Below are 22,727 nucleotides of genomic sequence, written 5' to 3'. Positions count from 1 at the left end.
CATTTTATTATACAGTATACTGTATAGAACAATGTTTTCATGAATTTAACTATTAACTTAACTACAGTCCATGCTACAATAGGCCCACAGGGCCAGTACTTTGACGGGTATCGTTACAAACACTACTAACTAGGATGTAGCAGTTGGGTTAGCTAGCATGCCAACTAAATACACCAGGGCTCGACAATAACGATGGCCCCGAGCCAGTAAAAAGTAAAGTCGGGACTAATCAAACTAGTAAGCACTGTCCCGATTGGGCCACTGCAAAAAAATTGAGACTGTAAAATAATAATCGCATTGTAAACTCGACATCCTCCAGTTGTTTCGTAATCTGGCACACACACAAAACTACCTTGCTGCTCCTTTCACGCGCTGTTGACCACTCAAGAGTTGAGCAGTGTACTCTGTATCATGTTATTTTTCATCAAATGGAAAAAAGAAGGAACCATTCAGTATGAGTAAAAAACACAATCAAACATATAGAACTTTATATACTCTTAGCACATATATACTAACAGCATAATAACTGGTTATACGGTGGTCATACGGTTGTCCATTAAAATGGAAAACCCAGGACCATGTTTGCTGATAAGACCAGATAAGCGAGATAAGGAGATCAAACGTCTCCTGCAGCAAAACTATTAACCAGTCAGTAAAAAATCTGAGAAATTATGTTTACCTACTGTACGGTCTGCAAACCGCCAAACTGGCAATTAAATCCCCAAACACAGCTGTTCTTCATGTTTCATATAATTATTCAAAGAATCATACTTGCTAAAACATTTTTCCAAAAAAATCTGTTTTGAGCTGGGAAATATACACCAGAAATTCACCAAGTGTTTCATATGTGCCAAAGAACAGGGGGTGAATCAAATCATAAATGTGTTATATCAACTAATTTCCTTAGGTCAGGAGGAAGTTTAAGTGAATGCACCTCTGACACTGGATTTAGTAATGTGTGGGATTATTAAACTATAATTAATTGTCTGGTTTCTGATGGGAGGTATGAATTAAGAATGAAATGTCTCTAACGTTAAGGAACCATCAAATCACTCTGGTTAGTCCTGAAGGGAGTAATCAAATATCTTATTTTCTGAATTTTATTTGGAGACCCTTGTTTTATTTCTGTCTATTAAAAAAAAAGAAGAAAAGAAATAGGCACCTTGATTTTTTAAAGAAATAGGCACTTGGACTTGGGTGGCGCAAATTTGCTCAGCACCATCTAGTAGGAGAAATGTCTGTCAGGGTTGCCTTGCATTGTTGCATTCTACTACTAGAGGTAAGGTCTAGCCCCTGCTGGCTCCATTGCTGCTGTTGGCCAGAGAATGTGTTTTCCTCCTGCCACAAAGGTTTTGGTGAATACCTCCTGGTGGGGACAGTAATGTGATGTGATAAGAGCAGGATGGTGAGACAAGACATGCATTGACGTTTGACTATTCCATACAATTACTGGGAGTTGTGAAGAGATGGAACCTTAATTGCAAATTGTATATGATGACATCGGAAGATTAAAATGATCCCAGCTAAGTCATAGGTACTGCTATTTTAAATAATGAATAAACCAGCTAAATTGTATAATTATGCATAAAATTAATCAAACCTATTCTTGTCATACTGAACTGACTCATTCAATTCAGCTGTTTTATATTACTTTAGAAATGTTCACCTCGCAGGCTATCTAGCAAATATTAAGTATGTATGTATCTTAAATGCGAGGGAACAATTATGCATTCACAAAATCCAAAAGGGGTTAGGGTAGAATATCTGAAATACTTAAATCCTCCAGAGCAGTACATATGGGCAGGCTCTGATTCAGGCATGCTCTGATTGAACATTACTTGTATGTACATTTCGATAGTAATACATAATTTGTACTTTCAGGGGTGTTATATGTATTTGATATATACATGTATGCTTTGAAAACAGGTGCACTGCATTTGTTTTAGTGCACCCAAGGGACAGCACAGACATTGCCAGGCCCAATACTGACTAAAAACATGAGGTCAGTGAGGGAATAACACTGTTGTTTAAAGCAGTCTTTTGTTTGAGCTTCATTTTTTCTGTGTCTTGTTGTCTGTACACTGTGTTTTTTCTTTTTCTGTTTGTTTTTAATTATTCAACCAAAACTGTATGTGTAAACATGTATATGCAGGGCCCAGCTGTAAAAGAGACCTTGGCCTCTTTTAGAAAAGGAAGGCTACAGCTCATTTCCCCCCCTGATATTACTATTTACAGTCCAGAAACAAGTCTTTTGACACCATCTAATTTAGAACAAACAGCAATGCAAAGGCAAATATTGCTTGTGTGTTAAAAATATAAAATGTATATATTTTCACCCCCCCCAAAAGAAATTCTGTAAATCAATATGTTAAACAATAATTCAGCTTTGTTAAACAATCACAAACTGGATACATCCAAATATTTTGGACTAGATTGGGGAAAAAGCCAATTTCAAAATATTTTTCACCAGACTGTTACTGAAGACATCAGCCGCTGGAATTTGTTCACCTTCATAACAACAGACAGGCATGTGTTCATCACCAACCATGGGGAGAACTGGGGCTGCTTACCGTAGGATGTTGAATTATTAGGAATCATGTTAGTGGTGACAATGGATGAGCTGCTAGGAGTTAATGTTGCTGGTTGCAGCGATGGATGGACAGAGAAAGGTTATATAGGCATTAACTGGATGTGAAGTGAAACAATCCAAATGCCAGATGACTGATGGAGCAATAAAGCATAGCATGGGGAATACGAACACAGACACGCAGTGAAATCTTGGACCGTTGAGTAATGCAATGATTAAATCTGTCTATGAGCAATATCTCAAGTGTTAATACCTTCTAAACATGTAGATTCAAGATTCAGGATAAGATAGACAGATTAAGACATGAAAGAAGATATAAAACATACACCAGTTCAGCATAAACCATTATTGTGTGAAAGAACTGACCATTTCGTTGGATTCCATCCTATTTTCATTCATTGCCCCAGAGAAGCATAAAAGAGTTGACCTTCAAATCCACAATACAGCACTTAATAGATTTGCTCTCAGCCTAAGAGCTGACATTTGGGAAAGTGTTTCTTGCCAGTTGTAGAATCTGAGCATTAACAATTACAATATGAATGTACGTTTCATTGGAAGTGAATGTGCCTAGATAATGAGAACAACAGAAACACCTCTGTTTAGATTATCTCTCAGTAGGTAGCGCTCTAATGACAGGAATGTTTACGATGGCCATATGGCATGGGGGTTGACTCCTAAAAAGTTAGAAACGCCCTTAATGTATAGGCTAGCTGGTAACCAACATTACAGTGAGAAGAGATTGACTGAGATGAGATTGAGGTTGTGTAAGGAAGACCAGGTCCGTAACCTCATGAACAAGACTTTCTAATGCTGCAATAAATAATATACTTTCTCTCTCCCTTGACAAACGGGTATGCTAATTATTACAACCACTATACAAAACGGCCGATTTCTAACACGATGCTGCCGCGACCCGATGGATATGTTTTAACGATTCTGCTGAACTTCAGCTGGAGAGCTTAGGGGCTCGATTTGCAATCGCGAGGAAGAAGTTGTTTTTCCCGGTTACTGGTTGCTGAAAACAACTGAACAGTGAGTCATTAAACTACGCCATAGAACGAACTGTCAAGATTGCAAAAAGCGTTAGTTTGTCAAACAAGCCCTATGACGACCCGACTAGGCCGTGATTTTTATTGCGTGGAATCTGTCTGCGGGTGCGGACAGTCCGTCTCAATTTGTTGGGGCGTTGACCGGTGTGCTTCAGTGCTGAACTGTATTCCATGTCGCCATAGTATGATGACACTCCATTTTCCTTTTCGGGATTAGTGTGTGATATTGTATTTTTCGGCAATTATACAGTGACTTGTACAAGTAAAAATATAATGCCGTCCAGTTGTACAAATACAACAAGAGGACTGCAGCCTCTGACGCGCATGATGCGTTCATGTTTAAAAAGCAAGGCGCGAATAGGATACCATCAAGAACGAAAAGGATCATTAACAACGATGCCTGGACTCGAAATGGACAGAAAGAAAAAGAACGTTTTCCGGCTAAACAAGATGGATTCCGAGGAAGTTGTATATGGACTGATGGAGAGTGTGGTACAGACGAAGAGAGAAGACAGAGGAAAGTTAAGATGGCCGAGAAAGGACAACAGTCGAAAGGCGCAAAAGGAGACAATCGAAATGGACGAAGATTCATTCTGTTTGACCACCTGGCTGACCGACAGTAGTCTCAAGATGGAGTCTCTCTTATGGGATCCTGGAATCATGGACAATACTAGGAACTGACGTGAGCTTTCATAATCATTGATTCAGAGTTCTTAAATGTTTATTTCCTAAAAATGTATCATACTTAATCATTAAATGAAGCTGGAACTTATCAAGGAAACCTGATCACCTTCCTCGGTAATAGCCAAGCTTATTTAATTAAATATTACATGTAGTTTGAGAAGCAATTGAATGTTATATAGCATGTTTTAATAGGCATTCGAAATAGCCTGTTTTGTTCTGTCATGCTTGAACATGTTTTAATAGGTATTCAAGAAATAACCTGTTTTGTCATGTGTACTTATGTAATTTTGAGTCAAACGTATTTATTGCGTTGATGATAATGTTTAAAACCGTAAGGCCTCAAGGGGGGTCTCACAATGTAGGTAGGCCTTAATCAAGGCCCACCACGTGGTACTTGTCTGTTGCTTGCTGAGCTGTTCGCTAGCACAAGTGGGTACATCTGAAACCTATGATGAATTAGAATTTGGTACAATGATTTTCTAATCTGGTAAAATAGTCTCAAGGTTGTCTTACAAAAAGGTTAACGTATTGTGTTTTCACTCTCCTTTTATATTGTATAAGTGGTAGGATGAAGAATCCACATGGTGATAGACTTGTACTTTAAGGAGACACGCAGTGTCCCATGAGGACTGAATTTGAATCCAATATAGTCATAGCCTTAAAAAAACAAAAGGGTAATACAGCTGAAGCGAGTTTATTCCCCAACATAACAATTAGATGTATTTTAAATGCTGAATTGAGTTTGGTTAAATAATATAGTTTCTCTTATTTGTATTTACCAACGATAACTGGGATAATGCTTGTTTTCAAAACCAACACCTGATACACGTTAATGGAGTTTAAATTCTAAAATGGTAAATTGACTAATGAACAAATAGGTAATTGATGTAACCGTGTTTAAGGCCTACATTGAGTTTCCTTTGGATTACTTATTGTACCTTGATTTTAGTGACATCATACATCTGTTTTCTGTCTGGATTGCCATTCTTAAGAGTTTCTTAATTTCCACCCTAATGTTGAGTTGTTGTATAGATAATGATGAGCACATTTCTACAAACTGTGAAAATATTAGATGGGTTGGACACTAAATCAAAATCTCCAGTTAACCAAGGATGTCGGCTAAATTGATAGGATAGTCTGAGGACCATAAACTAACATTTGGCCTTTTTAATGGATTGCCATAAATGGGTGGAGCTCATAGTAGCCTATTACTAAGGGAATTTGAGTGTTCAGTCTGGTCTCATCTATGGTAATTTTATCAACAAAAGCATATACAGTTTTGGGATAAACAAACATTAAGTGAAAGCTAAATATATTTTCCTCTCAATAGCTTTAATGTTGAAATGTATGATTTTGAAACCAACTGAAGTGAGGGTAGAGACCAAAAGTCATCCCCCCATTGTTGATGATAGAACAAAGAAAAAGCATAAAGTTGTGATTTAAGGTTTAGCTGACCGCCACTATTTGGAATAAAAATGAATCTAACTTTGCGAATTCCCTAAAATTTAGGAGGTTACACAAGACACTGTTTTTCATGAGGTAGTTTGGCCGTTGCCTGTAAAAATTCTAAAGTTGTATGCTGTCGCTATGCTAATACAATTGCCCTGGTGGTTGCAACAGGTAAACCACTGCACATGGGCTGGAGTTTTTCACTCCTACAATTTAGTTGCACAGTTTATCCCCTGGGGGCCAAACAATTTAGTTAGGCATGTGCCAAGAAACTACAGGATATTATAAATGCATGATAGCCAATTTCACAGACCTGTGTGATGGTACTGTGGCAAAGACAAATTTGAGAGCTGTTTAGCTATGTGGTAAAATTTGTTAATGGGTTATATGGTTTATAATTCCTTCGCACAAGCGACCGTGTTGCACATTGATGTCTTTGTATTAGTGAATGTTTGTGTTTTTAACTTGTTCACTTTGTTTTGATGAATATACAGGATGCAACTCCTTATCGAATGGATTATAGATCCATCCCTACTACCAATTCTCTATTTTTCATGTCTGTCCTGAAAAGATGGCCAGTGTGGGTTCAGGATGGCGCCTCCTGTAGCCTTATTTGTCATTGTTTTGCATTCACTCATGGTGTCATTTTCCATTGACTTAATGAAGTGAAGGCAGGGGGGGATGTATGATATGATAATTGATTATGATTGGAAAGAGTTGAGCTTAGGGCTCAAGGCAAATCAAATTGGTATTTATAAGGAGTTTTGTGAAAAAAAATAGTTTTTCCTGTTTGCATAGTTATAACGGAGCATTGGCATCTGTTATGTTTTACATTTTCCATTTACAGGATGTTTTTAATTGGTTTATTTGGAAATTGTTTTGTTTGATGTAAGGTCTAACATTTTAATGGTTGAATAGTATAGATCTAACCATTTCTGATTTGGCTAAGCAAAGTCAAGTCTGACAATTTGATTCCACTGCTAGCTGCTATCGGGCATTAATATAGCACAAGGAGTCATAAAACAACCAAGCCAGTTCTGGATGGGAAAGGAACTTTGACATAGACTTTTATGGAAACTTGTCTGAATAGAGTGTACACTTCACTCTTATGATGGAACTTCTGAGATCCACAAGTTTCCAGGACTGATCTATTGTCTTCATTGTTGGGAGTTGACGGAACCATACCCAGTGGATGAAAGTCCGATGGACTGTTGAACCACACTAATCATTGTTTTGCAGTTATACTTTCAACAGATCAGGACATCACAACCCCTTTTCTGATGATACATCATGTCACTGACTGGACACAGACAACTGAGTGTGAGTACCAGCAACATGTTCAAAAAGGACCTCTACAACCACATTGGTTGAATCTGTTTCGAATTTTCCTGACCACTCACATGGCAGAACGATGCCAGGGTCAGATCACTTGGCTTCACACTCCATTTATAGATGAATCGTTGACAGTGAGATGAGGAGAATCCACCTGAGTCCTGAAGGACTCCAAATACTACAGGTCAGAGTACCACGGGCCAGTTGACTGGAAAGGTCACAGGGTCCCAACACAGTGGAATACACTGTTGTGGTGTTAATCTTGATTAAGTGAAGTGTTGGAAACTCACTTATCCATTATACACCTACACTGACTTGTTAGGACAACCAGGCAAATTGCTGGGTCCACATCACACTGACTGCAATAATTGATTTTGGAACTTTCATCACTGATGCAAGACAAAGAAAACTGAAGACGAGAACTGAAGGACACTTGATTGGAAACTTACTTCTTTCCTTACAATCTAAGATTTTCCTAAATAAACTGATATGGTGATTTCATATGTATGAAGGTTTGTTTCTCGCAAGACAGGTGGGAAACTCTACACGATGACAATCCCAGTATTGGACTTCGGCGTATTTGTGATGATGCTTAATTATCTACATTATGATGGCTATCATGGTTTGTTTGGACAGTGAATTGTTCCCTATTATAGATGGTCCCTGACAAAGGTAGATGTTTTCCCTATTTTACAGGTAGAAATCTGTCACAGGTACAACAGGATATGCATAAGTCTTTTGTATGATTTTGTCGCATGGATCATGATACGGACAAGGGGGGTTTTGATTGTTCAATGGACTTTGGGGGAAATGTTTTAATCATGATGTCATGTTGAGTCTGGTTTTCTGCTGAACACCGTTAACACTGATAATAACCTGTTGATGTCAATGTTTCTTGACCTTTATAATCTGAGGTGGGGACAGGATTGATGACTGTCATACATTGAGTTATGTGTCGGAGTGTGGTGTGTCAATTGTCCTGTTTACATTCATTTTCATTTGAGGAACAATAAGACCTGATTGGTCAGATACTCATTTTTTCCTTTCATTTTAGTCATTTGTAACATATGCGTATGGGCCTTTTCTTTTCATTAGGAATTGAATTGTAATGTTTCATCAAACATGTAATGTTTTTCTTTAAATGTTTGATAGGGGGGACTGTAGAATCTGAGCATTAACAATTACAATATGAATGTACGTTTCATTGGAAGTGAATGTGCCTAGATAATGAGAACAACAGAAACACCTCTGTTTAGATTATCTCTCAGTAGGTAGCGCTCTAATGACAGGAATGTTTACGATGGCCATATGGCATGGGGGTTGACTCCTAAAAAGTTAGAAACGCCCTTAATGTATAGGCTAGCTGGTAACCAACATTACAGTGAGAAGAGATTGACTGAGATGAGATTGAGGTTGTGTAAGGAAGACCAGGTCCGTAACCTCATGAACAAGACTTTCTAATGCTGCAATAAATAATATACTTTCTCTCTCCCTTGACAAACGGGTATGCTAATTATTACAACCACTATACAAAACGGCCGATTTCTAACACAGTCAACATGTACAGATGTGCCGGATGACTATGCGGAGGAGAGACTCTATATACCCTAAAGCATCACTGCAGCCACATTCATCACCGGTGTCAAACTGGACAGCTTACTAAACCAGGAAGCACTCGCCAAAACTTACGTGCTCACTGGCCAACAACCATGGTGGAACGTTCACGGGTCCAACCTAACACAGCTCGACAGAGCGCATTGAGACAAAACAATCTCATCAGACGTAAAACCCATCAACCAACAGTGAAACTCCAGACATTTTCTGTATTCCAGGACTTGAATTTGACATCCTGCAGGCACGACATTGCTTTCCTGTAAGCTGTCCTGCAAGCCCATGACTACCCCTGCTCCTGTCCCATGGTCTTTCAGTTGGTCTGGGAAGCTTTACGGTAAAAGCCCATGGACTTGCCAGTGCATACGTTACAGGGTGACTAGCATTCTCCAGCAGAAGTGGCATTTTTCTTGTGTGATTCTACAGGGGCGCCAAGGAATCATGACATTTGCTGCACTGACATGATACCGTGGCTATGAATACAAAGTAATGTAGAAAGGGTGAAGTACGGCATGTCTTTTAAAGTGCCCGGTTGACTGTATGTACACAACAGGTTAAACGAATATGCTGAGGAAAACGCCACAGGGAGGGTACCTACATCAAGGCCTGATGAAAACAAATGATATGCCGATAGGTGTTTTTAAATGCTGATTCACATTGTGGACTAAGGTGCTTCAGCAGTCTAAGAAAAATCTAATTTCCCCTTCCTCTACGTCGCTGTCTAATAATAATGTCATAATGCCAAAAAAATATCTAAAATGTATATTTGCATATTTTATGATGATTTCAATTGTTTAATTCTTGATAATTACTGTATTGTTATAAGTCATTGACATAGAAACAGCAGCTGGTTTCCTACCTGGGCAGCCCATTCCAGGCCAGGCACAGCTGGTGGTTATGGAGGGAAACACGGGTCCAGAGGTGCCTTCACAATAAAAAGACATGTTACATCACCATACTGAACAATATTACTCATTTAAATACATGTTACATCACCATACTGAAAAATATTACTCATTAAATCACACGTTACCAAAACATACTGAATAATATTACTAATTTAAATATGTTACCTCACCATACTGAACAATATTACTCATTAAAACACACGTTACATCAACATACTTAACAATATTAGTAATTTAAATATGTTACATCACCATACTGAACAATATTTCTCATTTAAATACATGTTACATCACCATACTGAAAAATATTACTCATTAAATCACACGTTACCAAAACATACTGAACAATATTACTAATTTAAATATGTTACCTCACCATACTGAACAATATTACTCATTAAAACACACGTTACATCAACATACTTAACAATATTACTAATTTAAATATGTCACATCACCATACTGAACAATTTTACTCATTAGAACCCATGTTACATCACCATACTGAACAATATTACTAATTGAAACACATGTTACATCACCATATAGAACAATATTACTAATTAAAACACATGTTACATCACCATACTGAACAATATTACTAATTGAAACACATGTTACATCACCATACTGGACAATATTACTCATTTAAATACATGTTACATCGCCATACTGAACAATATTACTATTTAAAACATGTTACATCACCATACGGAAAACAATATTACTCATTAACTAAAACACGTAACATCATCATACTAAACAATATTACTCATTTAAATACATGTTACATCACCATACTGAACAATATTACTATTTAAAACATGTTACATCACCATACTGAACAATAGTACTCATTAAAACACACGTTACATCACCATACTGAACAATATTACTCATTAGAACCCATGTTACATCACCATACTGAACAATATTACTCATTTAAAACATGTTACATCACCATACGGAAAACAATATTACTCATTAACTAAAACACGTAACATCATCATACTAAACAATATTACTAATTGAAACACATGTTACATCACCATACTGAACAATATTACTCATTTAAAACATGTTACATCACCATACGGAAAACAATATTACTCATTAACTAAAACACGTAACATCATCATACTAAACAATATTACTAATTGAAACACATGTTACATCACCATACTGAACAATATTACTCATTTAAAACATGTTACATCACCATACGGAAAACAATATTACTCATTAACTAAAACACGTAACATCATCATACTAAACAATATTACTAATTGAAACACATGTTACATCACCATACTGAACAATATTACTCATTTAAAACATGTTACATCACCATACGGAAAACAATATTACTCATTAACTAAAACACGTAACATCATCATACTAAACAATATCAGTCATTTAAACACATGGTTCAATCATCATACTAATCAATAACAGTCATTTAAACACGTTACATCACCATACTGAACAATATTACTCATTTAAACATGTTACATCACCACACTGAACAACATTACTAATTAAAACACATGTTACATCACCATACTGAACAATATTACTCATTTAAATACATGTTACATCACCATACTGAACAATATTACTCATTTAAATACAAGTTACATCACCATACTGAACAGTATTACTCATTTAAATACATGTTACATCACCATACTAAACAATATTACTCATTTAAATACTTGTTACATCACCATATTGAACAATATTACTCATTTAAACACATGTTACATCACCATACTGAACAATAATACTCACTAAAACACATTTTACATCACCATACTTAACAATATTATTAATTAAAACACACGTTACATCCCCATACTGAACAACATTACTCATTTAAACACATGTTAAATTACACTACTCAACAATTATACTAATTAAAATAAATGTTATATCCCCATACTCAACAATATTACAAATTTTTATCAATTTTAAATCACCACACCGAACAATAATAATAATTTAAATACATGTTAGATCACCATACTCAACAATATTTAAATACATGGTCAATCACAAGATCAGAAAACAAGATGAAGGAATGAATTTTGGCATGACTACAGGCTGGGAATTAAGCACTTCCAATGTAAAATAATGATAAATTTTCCCAGCAGCCACTTGGTTACAGTCGCTGCAGGCACTTAGGCTGTAATTTGACCCACAAATGTGAAAAAAGAATCAGGACGATCTGCCAAATAAACTTTGGAATTTTATAAGCTTGTGATAATACTTGTGATGTTGTTGAAAATGTTGAGGAGTTTCATCTTTCCCCAGTGTGTTCTGAAGCTATGCCCAGTCCTAAGGCCACCAGCCCACCACCTCCTGCTCTCTTATCAAATATTTTAAGCAGCACTTTGGGATACAAGGATGAATGCTGCTTTGTTTGCTACCCGCGCATATTTGTGAATGCTGCTATACAGGAGAGTGCTCAGAGCAGGACAGACCCACCTGGATTTGATGGATGTTACTATTCATGATAACCGTTGGCAATGAAAAGTAATTACTCATCACAGCAGAGGGAGGGCATCGTTAATATTAGTTAGGGGATATGAGTTGTCATAATGGACACAGTCCTCTGGTCTAGTGACCCACTGTCTGGTGGACTATGAATTCAAGTAATTTGTCTTCAACTGTTACTTGCAACGCTGAGTTCTAATCATAGAAGTGAAACTTACAAACAACTTTCTCTTGTTAGTCAAACACCCAATTCACATAACGCCCACTCAAAGTCATTACGCTTCGTATGATGTAGATGAATTGCTAGTGCTTTGGCATACAGCACATATCAGCACATCAGGATTTAGACCCTAAAGACCAGATTTCCAGGACTGAGGACTCAGCGGGTAGTGGATCTGTGACAGTGAAGCCATGCAGAATGTAGAAAGCTACAGCCTCAAATGCCACACACTGCTGGCCAACCAGACCGCCTTTATGGGCCCCTCAGACCCCAACCAACATCATAGACTTGGCAGCAGTTTACAGTGTGCAGAGTGTTACAATTAAATGACTAAGAAGTCAATGTCTGGTATTGTAAGCCTGGGGGCTTTAATGTGCTTCCTGCACGAGAAGCCATGGACAGACAAGGCAGGCAGATACATTGATGTTATTATAAGCAAGGGTGGACAGGCAATTACAACGCTGTTTCCAAAAAAGTTGCGTAAAATGCTAATAAAAACAAAATCCAATGATGTGCAAATCATTTGTGCCTATATTTAATTGAAAATAGTACAAAGACTCAATGTTGAAACAGAGATTATTGGAAAAATATACAGCTCCGGAAAAAATGTAGATACCATTGCAACTTTTTCTTTCCTTTCCAAAAAAGTTGGAAAGGAAAGTTTTGAGTGAGGAACAGAAGCGTTCAATTTGCAGTGGTCTCTGAATTTGCAGTGGTCTCCCACAAAACCTTCCGTATCAACTTTTTTGGAAAGGAAAGAAAAAGGTGCAGTTGTCTCTTAATTTTTTCCGGAGCTGTATGTCCATTTCAAATTTGATGCCAGCAACACATTTCAAAATTTTTTGGACAGGGACAAGTTTACCACTGCGTTGTATTACCTCTTCTTTTAACAATACTCTGTAAGTGTTTGAGGACACCAATTGCTGTATTTTTGAAAGTGAAGTGTTTTCCCATTTTTGCTTGATATTGCATTTCAGCTGCTATATTTCAACAGTTCGGGGTCTCCTTTGTCATATTTTTTGTTTCATATGCCAAATGATTTCAATGGGTGACAGGTCTGGACTGCAGGCAGGCCAGTTTAGCACCCAGACTCTTTTACTAAGGAGCATGCTGTTGTAATACGTGCAGAACGTGGTTTGGCTTTGTCTTGCTGAGAGTAGCAAGGTCTACCCTGAAGAAGATGTTGTCTGGATGGCAGCATATGTTACTCCAAAACCTATATATACTGTTCAGCATTAATGGTGCCTTCACAGATGGGCAAGTCACCAATGCCATGAGCACTAATGCACTCCCATACCATCAGGGATGCTGGCTTTTGAACTGTGCGCTGATAACAAGCCGGATGGTCCCTCTCCTCTTAAGCCTGGGGGATGCGGCGTCTGTGATCTCCAAATATAATTTCTAATTTTGATTCGTCAGACCAGTGGACAGTTTTCCACTTCGCCCCCTTCCATCTTAAATGAGCTCAGGCCCAGAGAAGATGGCGGCGTTTCTGGATCATGTTTATATATGGTTTCTTCTTTGCATGGTGGAGATTTAACTTGCATTTCTTGGATGCAGTGACGTACTGTGTTCATAGACAATTGTTTTCGGAAGTGTTCCTGAGCCCAGGCAGTGATGTCTACTACAGAATCGTGTCTGTTTTTAATGCAGTGACACCTGAGGGCCCGAAGATCCCGGCCATCCAATATTGGATTTTGGGCTTGTCCCTTGTATGCAGAGATTTCTCAGGATCTTTTAATGATATTATGTAACATAAATGATGAGTTATCCAAACTCTTTGCAATTTTACGTGGAGAAATGTTATTCTTAAATTGTTGCAGTATTTGCTCAGTCTTTAATAGAATGGTGAACCCCTCTCCATCTACACTTCTGGAAGGCTCATCCTCTCTGGGATGCTCTTTTTATACCCAGTCATGTTGCTGACCTATTGACAATTAACCTAATTAGTTGTGAGATGTTCCAACAGGTTTCTTTTAGCATTACACAACTTTTGTCTTTTGTTGCCTCTGTCCAAATGTTTTTTAAACCTGTTGCTGTTTATCTTTACATTTAACACAGCGTCCCAACTTTTTTGGAAACAGAATTAGTAAGAGTACCACCTCTCCTGTGTTAGGAGACAAAGTCTCAATATGTCATGACGCAGACTCTCATTAACAGACTCAATATGCTACAATACAGTCTCAAAATATGACAACACAGTCACAATAAGTCACAACAGACTCAATATGTTACAATACACTCTCAAAATATGAAAACACAGTCTCAATATGTCACAACAGACTCAATATGTTACAATACACTCTCAAAATATGAAAACACAGTCTCAATATTTCACAACAGACTCAATATGTTACAATACACTCTCAAAATATGAAAACACAGTCTCAATATGTCACAACAGACTCAATATGTTACAATACACTCTCAAAATATGACAACACAGTCTCAATATTTCACAACATAGAGTCTCAAGATGTCATAATACAAAGTGGGCGAGCAAATAATATGTCACCCATATGGTTTTTAGTTGAGACTTCGAGTCCAGACTCAATCCACAACATGGCACTATTTGTTTAAATGTTATATTTGTTAAAACAGTGTTTCACATGCATCCTCTTCATTGGCATTCAAGCAAGCAACATTCACAAAGCAATCAGGTTGTTAGCAGCACACTCACCACTAGATGGAGCAGCTGTTGTTAAGTGTATGCAATTTGGGAAACAGACTGTGAAAAGAAAATGTGACATTAGTACTGTTGGTATCATAGCTGTCAGGCCCAGGCAATTAATTAGCGGCAGTTATGTCATTGAGTGACATGTAAACAAACTCCTGGGGCAAAGCAGAGAATTTAATAAATCTATAAGTTAATATATATTTATTAATTTAATGTTCCACACTGCAACATGAAGGTATTAATGTAATGTTTATGTAAAGACTAGGACAAAAAGACACAGCATAAAAATACACCATAATCAGATGATTTACTTTTGAAAAAGTATATTGTCTACCCTACACATCTAAATGGTGTACAGTGTAGCAGAACCAGATTTTTTTTTTTACTTGTAAGCCGTTCTCCCAATTTCTGTGTCATTATTGTGCTTAAGGCCTTGCACATCAACTCCCAGCAGACATGGGACAGTTAATGTTGAGATAGGTGTCTTCCGAAGAACATCCAATGTCATTCTGGTCCATATCACACTAGCTCAACTAGGTGCTCTACTCCTTTACGTACCAAAAGGAATGCAATCTCTGGCCTCCTAACTTGATTGAGCTCACAGATGCCTAAGCCAGTACAAGGAGTCTCTAGAGCGTGACGATGCAAGGCAACCATATTCGATTACTAACAACCGAAAACCCAGACAGTGCTGGCCAATTGAACCGCCTTCTCCAGGGCCCTTGGGCTAATCCGCAAGATGGATTAGAACCGTGGTCTCACAATGATGCGCAGAATTCGATTCTAACAGTTTTTCCATTTGGCATGTATGATTGTGATCTGAAGCAGTAGCAGTTATCTTAATTCAGTCTGCGGTGTGGTGGGTTTAGAAACTGAGAAACATTGCTCGGAGTGCCCAAGGAGAGATGGTGAGTTCAGATCATCTACAACCATGAGCAGCTCCAAGACAAACAGGCAGGGAGAATGTTCAGAGGGAGACAGACATCTTTTTCTGTGCACCTCTGTGAAAGAGAAAGCTTGGCTGAGCTGAACAGCCTCTCCCTTTCATGGACTCAGGCCCAAGCTGTGGCAGAGCAGATAATGTTTCAGGAACAGGGATAAGTAAAAAGGGTTTCCTCAGCCATGGTATGTGTGTGTGTTCCAGTGAGACTGATAATGGGTGGGAGGAATGCATGATTCTGCACTTTGTAATATCCCAAGCTAAACCACATATAGCACCTTTCTCTTGTGGGCACCAGACATTTTCCGACACCCCTGGCTTTCATATGTACAGACATAAAGTACAGCATATAATAACCCTAAACTGTTTGTATTACCTAGGAAGTAGATGCCCTTATAAGCTCTGTCATACCTAGTACTACAGGGAACGTGGAATAATATTGTATAAATGGAAATTGACTACTGTTAACTCTTGTGAATAATAATAGCAATAATAATTCTGTTATTATAATGAAAAGTTCTTCTGATAGGAAGTACGTTTTCATAAACATATGTAGTGCTTTGTTGAGAATATCAGATACTTACTGCAGCTTAGTGTACTGTCAGTCTGCGCCAGAGAAGCAGGGATATCCCAGAAGCTGTTGTCCCAATCGATGACATTGCCGACGGTGTCACAGGGGAGGCTGGCCAGCTGCGTCATGCTCATGGCATAATCCCACAGGCGGAAGTTATAGATGGTGCCATCAAAGCTGTCCTGGTCGCCCAGCCTGAAGAGCCCCCCAGCACCCACTGGGGAGTGACCAATCATGTTGGAGCAGATCTTGTCCCTGTAGTTGCTGTTATAGTAGACGGTCACCTTGCCTGTGCTGGAGTTCCACGTGAGACAGAATGGCTTCATGGTAGAAGTGATGTCTGTGGCGTTGAGGATAGAGTCTACCAGACATGTCTCGGTACTTGTGACTAGCGCCATTCCATCCTGGTTCTTTCCAAAACTGAGGGCTACATTACCACTGTTGCCAGTGTGAATATTGTTTCCATTACCGTTGTTCACTTGCTGGGTGTAAGAGAAGATAGTCTCCTTGTTCTTCAGGGTGGCCCGGGCTATTTCAAAGCACACAGTGAACTCCTGAAGGGTTGGTATTGTCACCAAACTTGAAACTTGGACCACTTTGCTTGCATCGTTCGTCAACGTGACCTTCTGGTTTCTCAGCGCCACAGCAACTACAGCACATAATAACAAAAAAGAGCATTAGAGAACAAAGTGTTGTTAGACGTCAGGCCTAGACACTCCATCTGAAAGGGTCATCAACTAATCAAGTCATGAACTATTCATTAAGCATTTGCTCAGTAAAAGCAACGTGTTAGTGCTTGGCTGGACTAAAAACACACAATCGTGGGTTTCCTGGACTGGCGATCGGAGCCACTACATTAACCAAAATCTATATAAAATCTGTAGTCAAAACCAAAACACTATTAATAAGACATGTGACTATTAATAAGATTACACACCTAGCACATGCTTGGCATTGCCATTCACTCATACTCAGACTTCTTTATGCTGAAAGGCTAATTCATTTTTCAAGTCTATCAGTCCACTGCTGGGTCGTATGATCCATAAGTTACAGGTTGAATAGTAATCACGTGCCACTCTCCTCCAGTCTACTGTGATACACTGAGACACCATCTCCACGTCTTCTTTATTTGAAAATCACTCCACTGTTCCACAGCCCAGAGAATGAGACGTGCCATGTTTGTGTCTCCTAACATGAAACGTCAGCCATCATTTCATTTTCACATTGCCAGCAGTAAACTCCTTTCATATCCGTTTTAGGAAGATCAGATTTGATCTGTAGGTTTGTTGCCACTGGCCATGCCATTGACAGAGCGACAGCCAATTTGGAATGGAAAGAATTCAGGCCAGCTTTGAATGTAGGCATTAGGATTTGACATAGTTGAGAGGCCCTTTTGATGGGTCCTGCAGGGCTCTGTTTGTATTGTTGAGCTCCAATCTGTTTTGTAAGGACCAGCGCTTATAAATCCAGAGTTCCAGGCAGGACGTTAAAAGACAAGTTCAGTAGGTGGCTCGCCGGTTGGGATATCAACTTGAGCCCAAAATAACACAAAACAGTGCGATGCACTATATACATTTTCAAATCTTATACATGATAGAGGGTGACAACAAGTGGTCATGTAAACACCATACTTTAAATTGATATTAACTGAGTATGTTAAAGGAAGAAATGTTGCAGTGTGCCCTAAGAATTTTTTTTATTTCTAGCATAGAGTTTGTCCTAAGCTAAGTTGTTGCTATATAGTTGGTATAGAGGTGGAGATGTTTGATGCTTGGGTAATGTGAATGTCTCCAAAAACAATGTTTTTCTTTGGGGAGTTACTTACAAAATACCTGAATCTAACTATCATAGTGTATAAGAGAGAGATCGGAATTTAACATGATAAGACACGAAGGGAAATGGGGGAGGGTGATTCTTTTTCAATTTCAGTCTTGGGGAGGGTTTGCAGATTTTTTATTAAGTTCAAATTTAATTTTATAATTGATTACATTTCAGCAGCCTGTCAGACTTTGGAAATTAACGTATTGACTGGCAGAACATACCATATTGCTATATAACCTTTCTATTCGATATTCAATCAATCTCTCTTTGTGCTTGGCGTATCCAGATCGTGGATATAGGGCAATAAATAGTGGCAAAGAGCTTGAAAAAGCAAAAAACCAACAACAACCTTTGGTGTCGTTGCAGAATTACGGATGGAGCGCAATCGTGAACCAAGTTCTCTATTCAAGAATTGAAGAGTTTCTTTGCCATCTCTGTTCACTGTAAATTGTCTGGAAATATTCAGTGGACTTTCAGAGTCAAGGGGAGATGTTCCACGGAAAAAGGTGAGTGGAAATAATTGTGTGTTGGAGGAGTTGCTGCTACCGAATGTAGAGAACAGTCCATGTGGATGGTTACAGCTCTCTCTGTTAGTTTTTGTCCCTGAAGACTGGGAGAGGGTGATGTGAAAATATATTCTGCTTGGGGGAGGTTCAACCATTTTTATATTTTATGGGGGCTTTATCCTCTGGATACCCCATGTCATAAATACCGATCTGTCCTCAATAAAATAAAAAAATCTAAACAACCACGTTCAAAATATAGGACTAACACCTGTAAACATAATAACAATAATTATAATCATAAAAACACAATGATCATGATAATCATCAAACTTCATAGAACTGAAGTAAACAAAGTAAAAAACACCCGCTTTATAACATACCTTGCCTGTAACTGATATTGAATCCCCTCTTTTGGACACTAAAGTCTGAGTTAAATGATACCTCCATTACATTGCTGGTGGAGTTTAGCATCAGTCCGTTGGCCGTCAAGCCACAAAATGGCACAGTTTGGTTTCCGGTGTTGACCACAACACGGTCATAGATGCACCCCAGGGCCTCCTCCAGCTCAAAGTCCAGAAAGGTTATCTGGACAATGAATCCAGTTGGGGCCTGCAGAGTCCACTTGCAGGCCTGACTTTTCGGGTAATCTTGAGAGTAGCAGGGGGAGGTAAAGGCACCCTGGGAGTCCGTGAGCACCACAACGCAGTTGGAGTTACTACAGCTCAACACTGCTGAACCAAAACAGGGACACGTTGTCACTACTTCACCCAAGCACCAAGGAGGACAGACGGCAGGAGACAGGGACGGACAGGGCAGTGAAGATAGGTGTCAATCAGTAGTGCAAAAGTTTGCGGCCAGGTATGAAGGTAAGAGTACAGAAGGCTATGTTGGATGATGATCTTGGTTAAACTTTTCGGAGATTTAGATTAGCAGATGTAAAGAGCCAAGAGTCAGTTAGTGGAAAAAGGCACAGAAGGCTGAAAAAAGTAAGTTGAGATTACAAAATATCAGAGCTAAGACTTAAAGGTCACCTGAAGACTAGGCATAGAGAATAATTTTAATGGCCTGGAAAGAAATCTTCACTCAGAACACAATGACTTCTGTTCAACCAGCCGGGTCTAGTGTGAGCCAAACCACAGCAAACATTGGAGTCAGGCAAAAACATAAAAGAGCAAAATCACACTAAGGAGCCATGAAGGTTTGTCCAGTGGCATTCCTGAACAGCATTCAACATCATGTAGAAGACTATTTTAATTGCCACAAACAAACATCAAGCGTTAATAAAACTGCAACCAGAATTCTGCAGTGTGTTAATGTGGTTACAGTCTTCAAGAACTGCAAAAAGACTGAAACACAGCAGGTCACTAATCAACAGTTGATCCACCTTTTGAACTTGTTTGTGAGCAACAATGCATTTCTTTTAACTGTAAGCCTTGGTCTATGAAATTTCAAGAGAAAGTGGATCACACAACAGAAGCCAAACCCTGGACAAAACCCATTCAATAGAAACCAGCAGTTGTTAAGTTGTGTGTTCTCACTGACTCTCTGATTCTAAAATTGAATGGCTTACAGGTAAGAACAATACTACCTTTGAGGTGTAATTTCTCGACAAACTGAATTAAATCAGGGATCAGGAAACCCGTAAGCCAATCCAGAGAGTTCTACCATTGGAAATGGTGAATGGAATTCTCTTCAACAGTCAGACCAGATTGTCCAATAACTGTCATGAAAGCCCCACAAAACCAAACGTTTTGTTTATTGCCTGATTCAAGGCCAGAAAACCAACTCATTAGAAGTGTAATGCACCTAACAATGGTCGGCTGATGCTGGGTTAGATTACAGCTTGGTCCTCCTGTGGCACTGTTATACCTGCCAACATATACCTTCTTCTCAGCCCAAAGGTTCAAGAGGGCCCTAAACACTAAATCCACTCACTCAGACTCACCAAATTACAGCTTAGAGGGTCTGTTCCTTTGTCCAAAAACACCTTCTAATATGTGAGGCTTAGTCAAAGAAAAATAAATTACTGCCAGCAACATGAGTCTCAAGCACTCCTAATACATATTACATGACAGATAAGCCTGGCAGACTGCAGGGGCATTCCATATGGCCTTGGACAATTTACAGAAGGCGATATTAGCATTAACGTATAACAACCTTTACAGAACTGGAAAATATAACTGAATAAGACATGAAGGTATATACATTGCCTGCTTTCTTTAGAACCTGGCATAATTAAAGGTCTTCTATCCACAACTCCCACCCATAAATATAATAAACCTTGTAAAAGAGACGTCTAGAGTTACCTACGGTAAATGTCCTTACTGACAGGCAACTCATACAACATTAAGAGCACTGTCTTCTACACAACAACCACCTGCCATTTAAGTATTAAGTGCTGCATGCATTAGTAGTAACAGACATACCATATACACAAAAATGAACGTAGACTGATACGTACTATATTAACTAAAGTACTTCAAGTAAAAGCTTGAATACACTTATGGACACTATGGAAGGAATCACAGTCTAACTAATGGCCTAGTCTTCATTTGGTGTGTCATTCTGTTAGGAGTGTCTGGCTGAAGGATGAAACAGACGGAGAACCTTGCTCATTTACACTACCGTTCAAAGGTTTGGGGTCACTTAGAAATGTTATTTTGTTTTCAAAGGAAAAACACATTTTATTGAACATTAAAATAACATCAAATTGATCATAAATACATTGTTAATGTTGAAAATGACTATCATTTTAGAAGGCTAATCATTTTAGAAGGCTAATTGACCATTAGAAAAAAAAATTATGTTAGCACAACTAAAAACTGTTGTTCTGAGTAAGGAAGCAATAAAACTGTTTCTTCTTTAGACTAGTAAAGTATATGGAGCATCAGCAATTGTGGATTCGATAACAGGCTCAAAATGGCCAGAAACAAAAAAAAAAACTTCTGAAAAAACTTCTGAATCTTCTGAAATCTGAGAAATGAAGGCTATTCATAAGAGAAATAACTGTGTATTAGTCTCTTCACAGAACAGCGCAAACTGGCTCTCACCAGAATAGAAAGAGGAGTGGGAGGCCCCAGTGCACAACTGGGCAAGAGGACAAAGACATTAGTGTGTAATTTGATAAAGAGACGCCTCACAGGTCCTTAACTGGCAACTTCATTAAATAGTACCCTCAAAACACCTATCTACTTCTACAGTGAAGATGCTGGCCTACTAGGCAGAGTTGCAAAGAAATATCTACCCATATCTCAGACTGGCAAATAAAAATAAAAGTTTAAGATGGGGAAAAAAAACACAGACGGTGGACAGAGGAAGATTGGAAAAAAGTGTTATGGTTGAGGTGTTAGGATCACAAAGAACATTTGTGTGACGCAGACCAAATGAAAAGATGCTGGAAGAGTGTTTGACATCATCTGTCAAGGATGGTGGAGGCAATGTGATGGTCTGGGGGTGCTTTGGAGGTGGTAAAGTGGGAGATTTGTACAGGGTTAAAGGGAACAGGGTTTCCTCCTAAAACAGGGCAATGACCCAAAGCACAACTCCAAACACAGTCACCGGATCTCAACCTCAATGAGCAGTTGTGAAAGCAGCTTGACCATATGGTAAGAAGCTCCCATCAAACCAATACAACTTGTGGGAGGTGCTTCAGGAAGCATGGTTTGAGATGTCTTCAGATTACCTCAACAAACAGACAACTAGAATGCCAAAGGTCTGCAAGGCTGTAATTGCTGCAAATTCAGGATTCTTTGAGAAAAGCAAAATGGTCACAATGATTATTTCAATTAAATATAATTACTCCTAACCTTGTCAATTACTCCATTTCCTATTAATTTCGCTGTATTGTTTCCATGTGTCCATGTGTTTTCATGGAAA

General features: G+C 38.5%; 1 protein-coding gene across 1 annotated transcript in view; it reads right to left on the bottom strand.

Moving 5' to 3' along the window:
* adgrg6 (adhesion G protein-coupled receptor G6) overlaps positions 1–22,727 on the bottom strand; it is a 66,949-nt gene that overhangs the window by 29,392 nt on the left and 14,830 nt on the right. The window contains exons 4-7 of the mRNA XM_020056113.3: positions 19,232–19,582; positions 16,538–17,173; positions 15,017–15,064; positions 9,572–9,637 (exon numbers count right to left, since the gene is read on the bottom strand). Of these exons, the coding sequence (XP_019911672.2) occupies positions 9,572–9,637; positions 15,017–15,064; positions 16,538–17,173; positions 19,232–19,582 (1,101 nt within the window). The remainder of the gene's footprint in view (positions 1–9,571; positions 9,638–15,016; positions 15,065–16,537; positions 17,174–19,231; positions 19,583–22,727) is intronic.

The sequence above is a fragment of the Esox lucius genome, chromosome 18, assembly GCF_011004845.1.
Source record: "Esox lucius isolate fEsoLuc1 chromosome 18, fEsoLuc1.pri, whole genome shotgun sequence".
Classification (NCBI taxonomy): Eukaryota; Metazoa; Chordata; class Actinopteri; order Esociformes; family Esocidae; genus Esox; species Esox lucius.
This window is presented reverse-complemented; position numbering and strand designations above follow the sequence as displayed.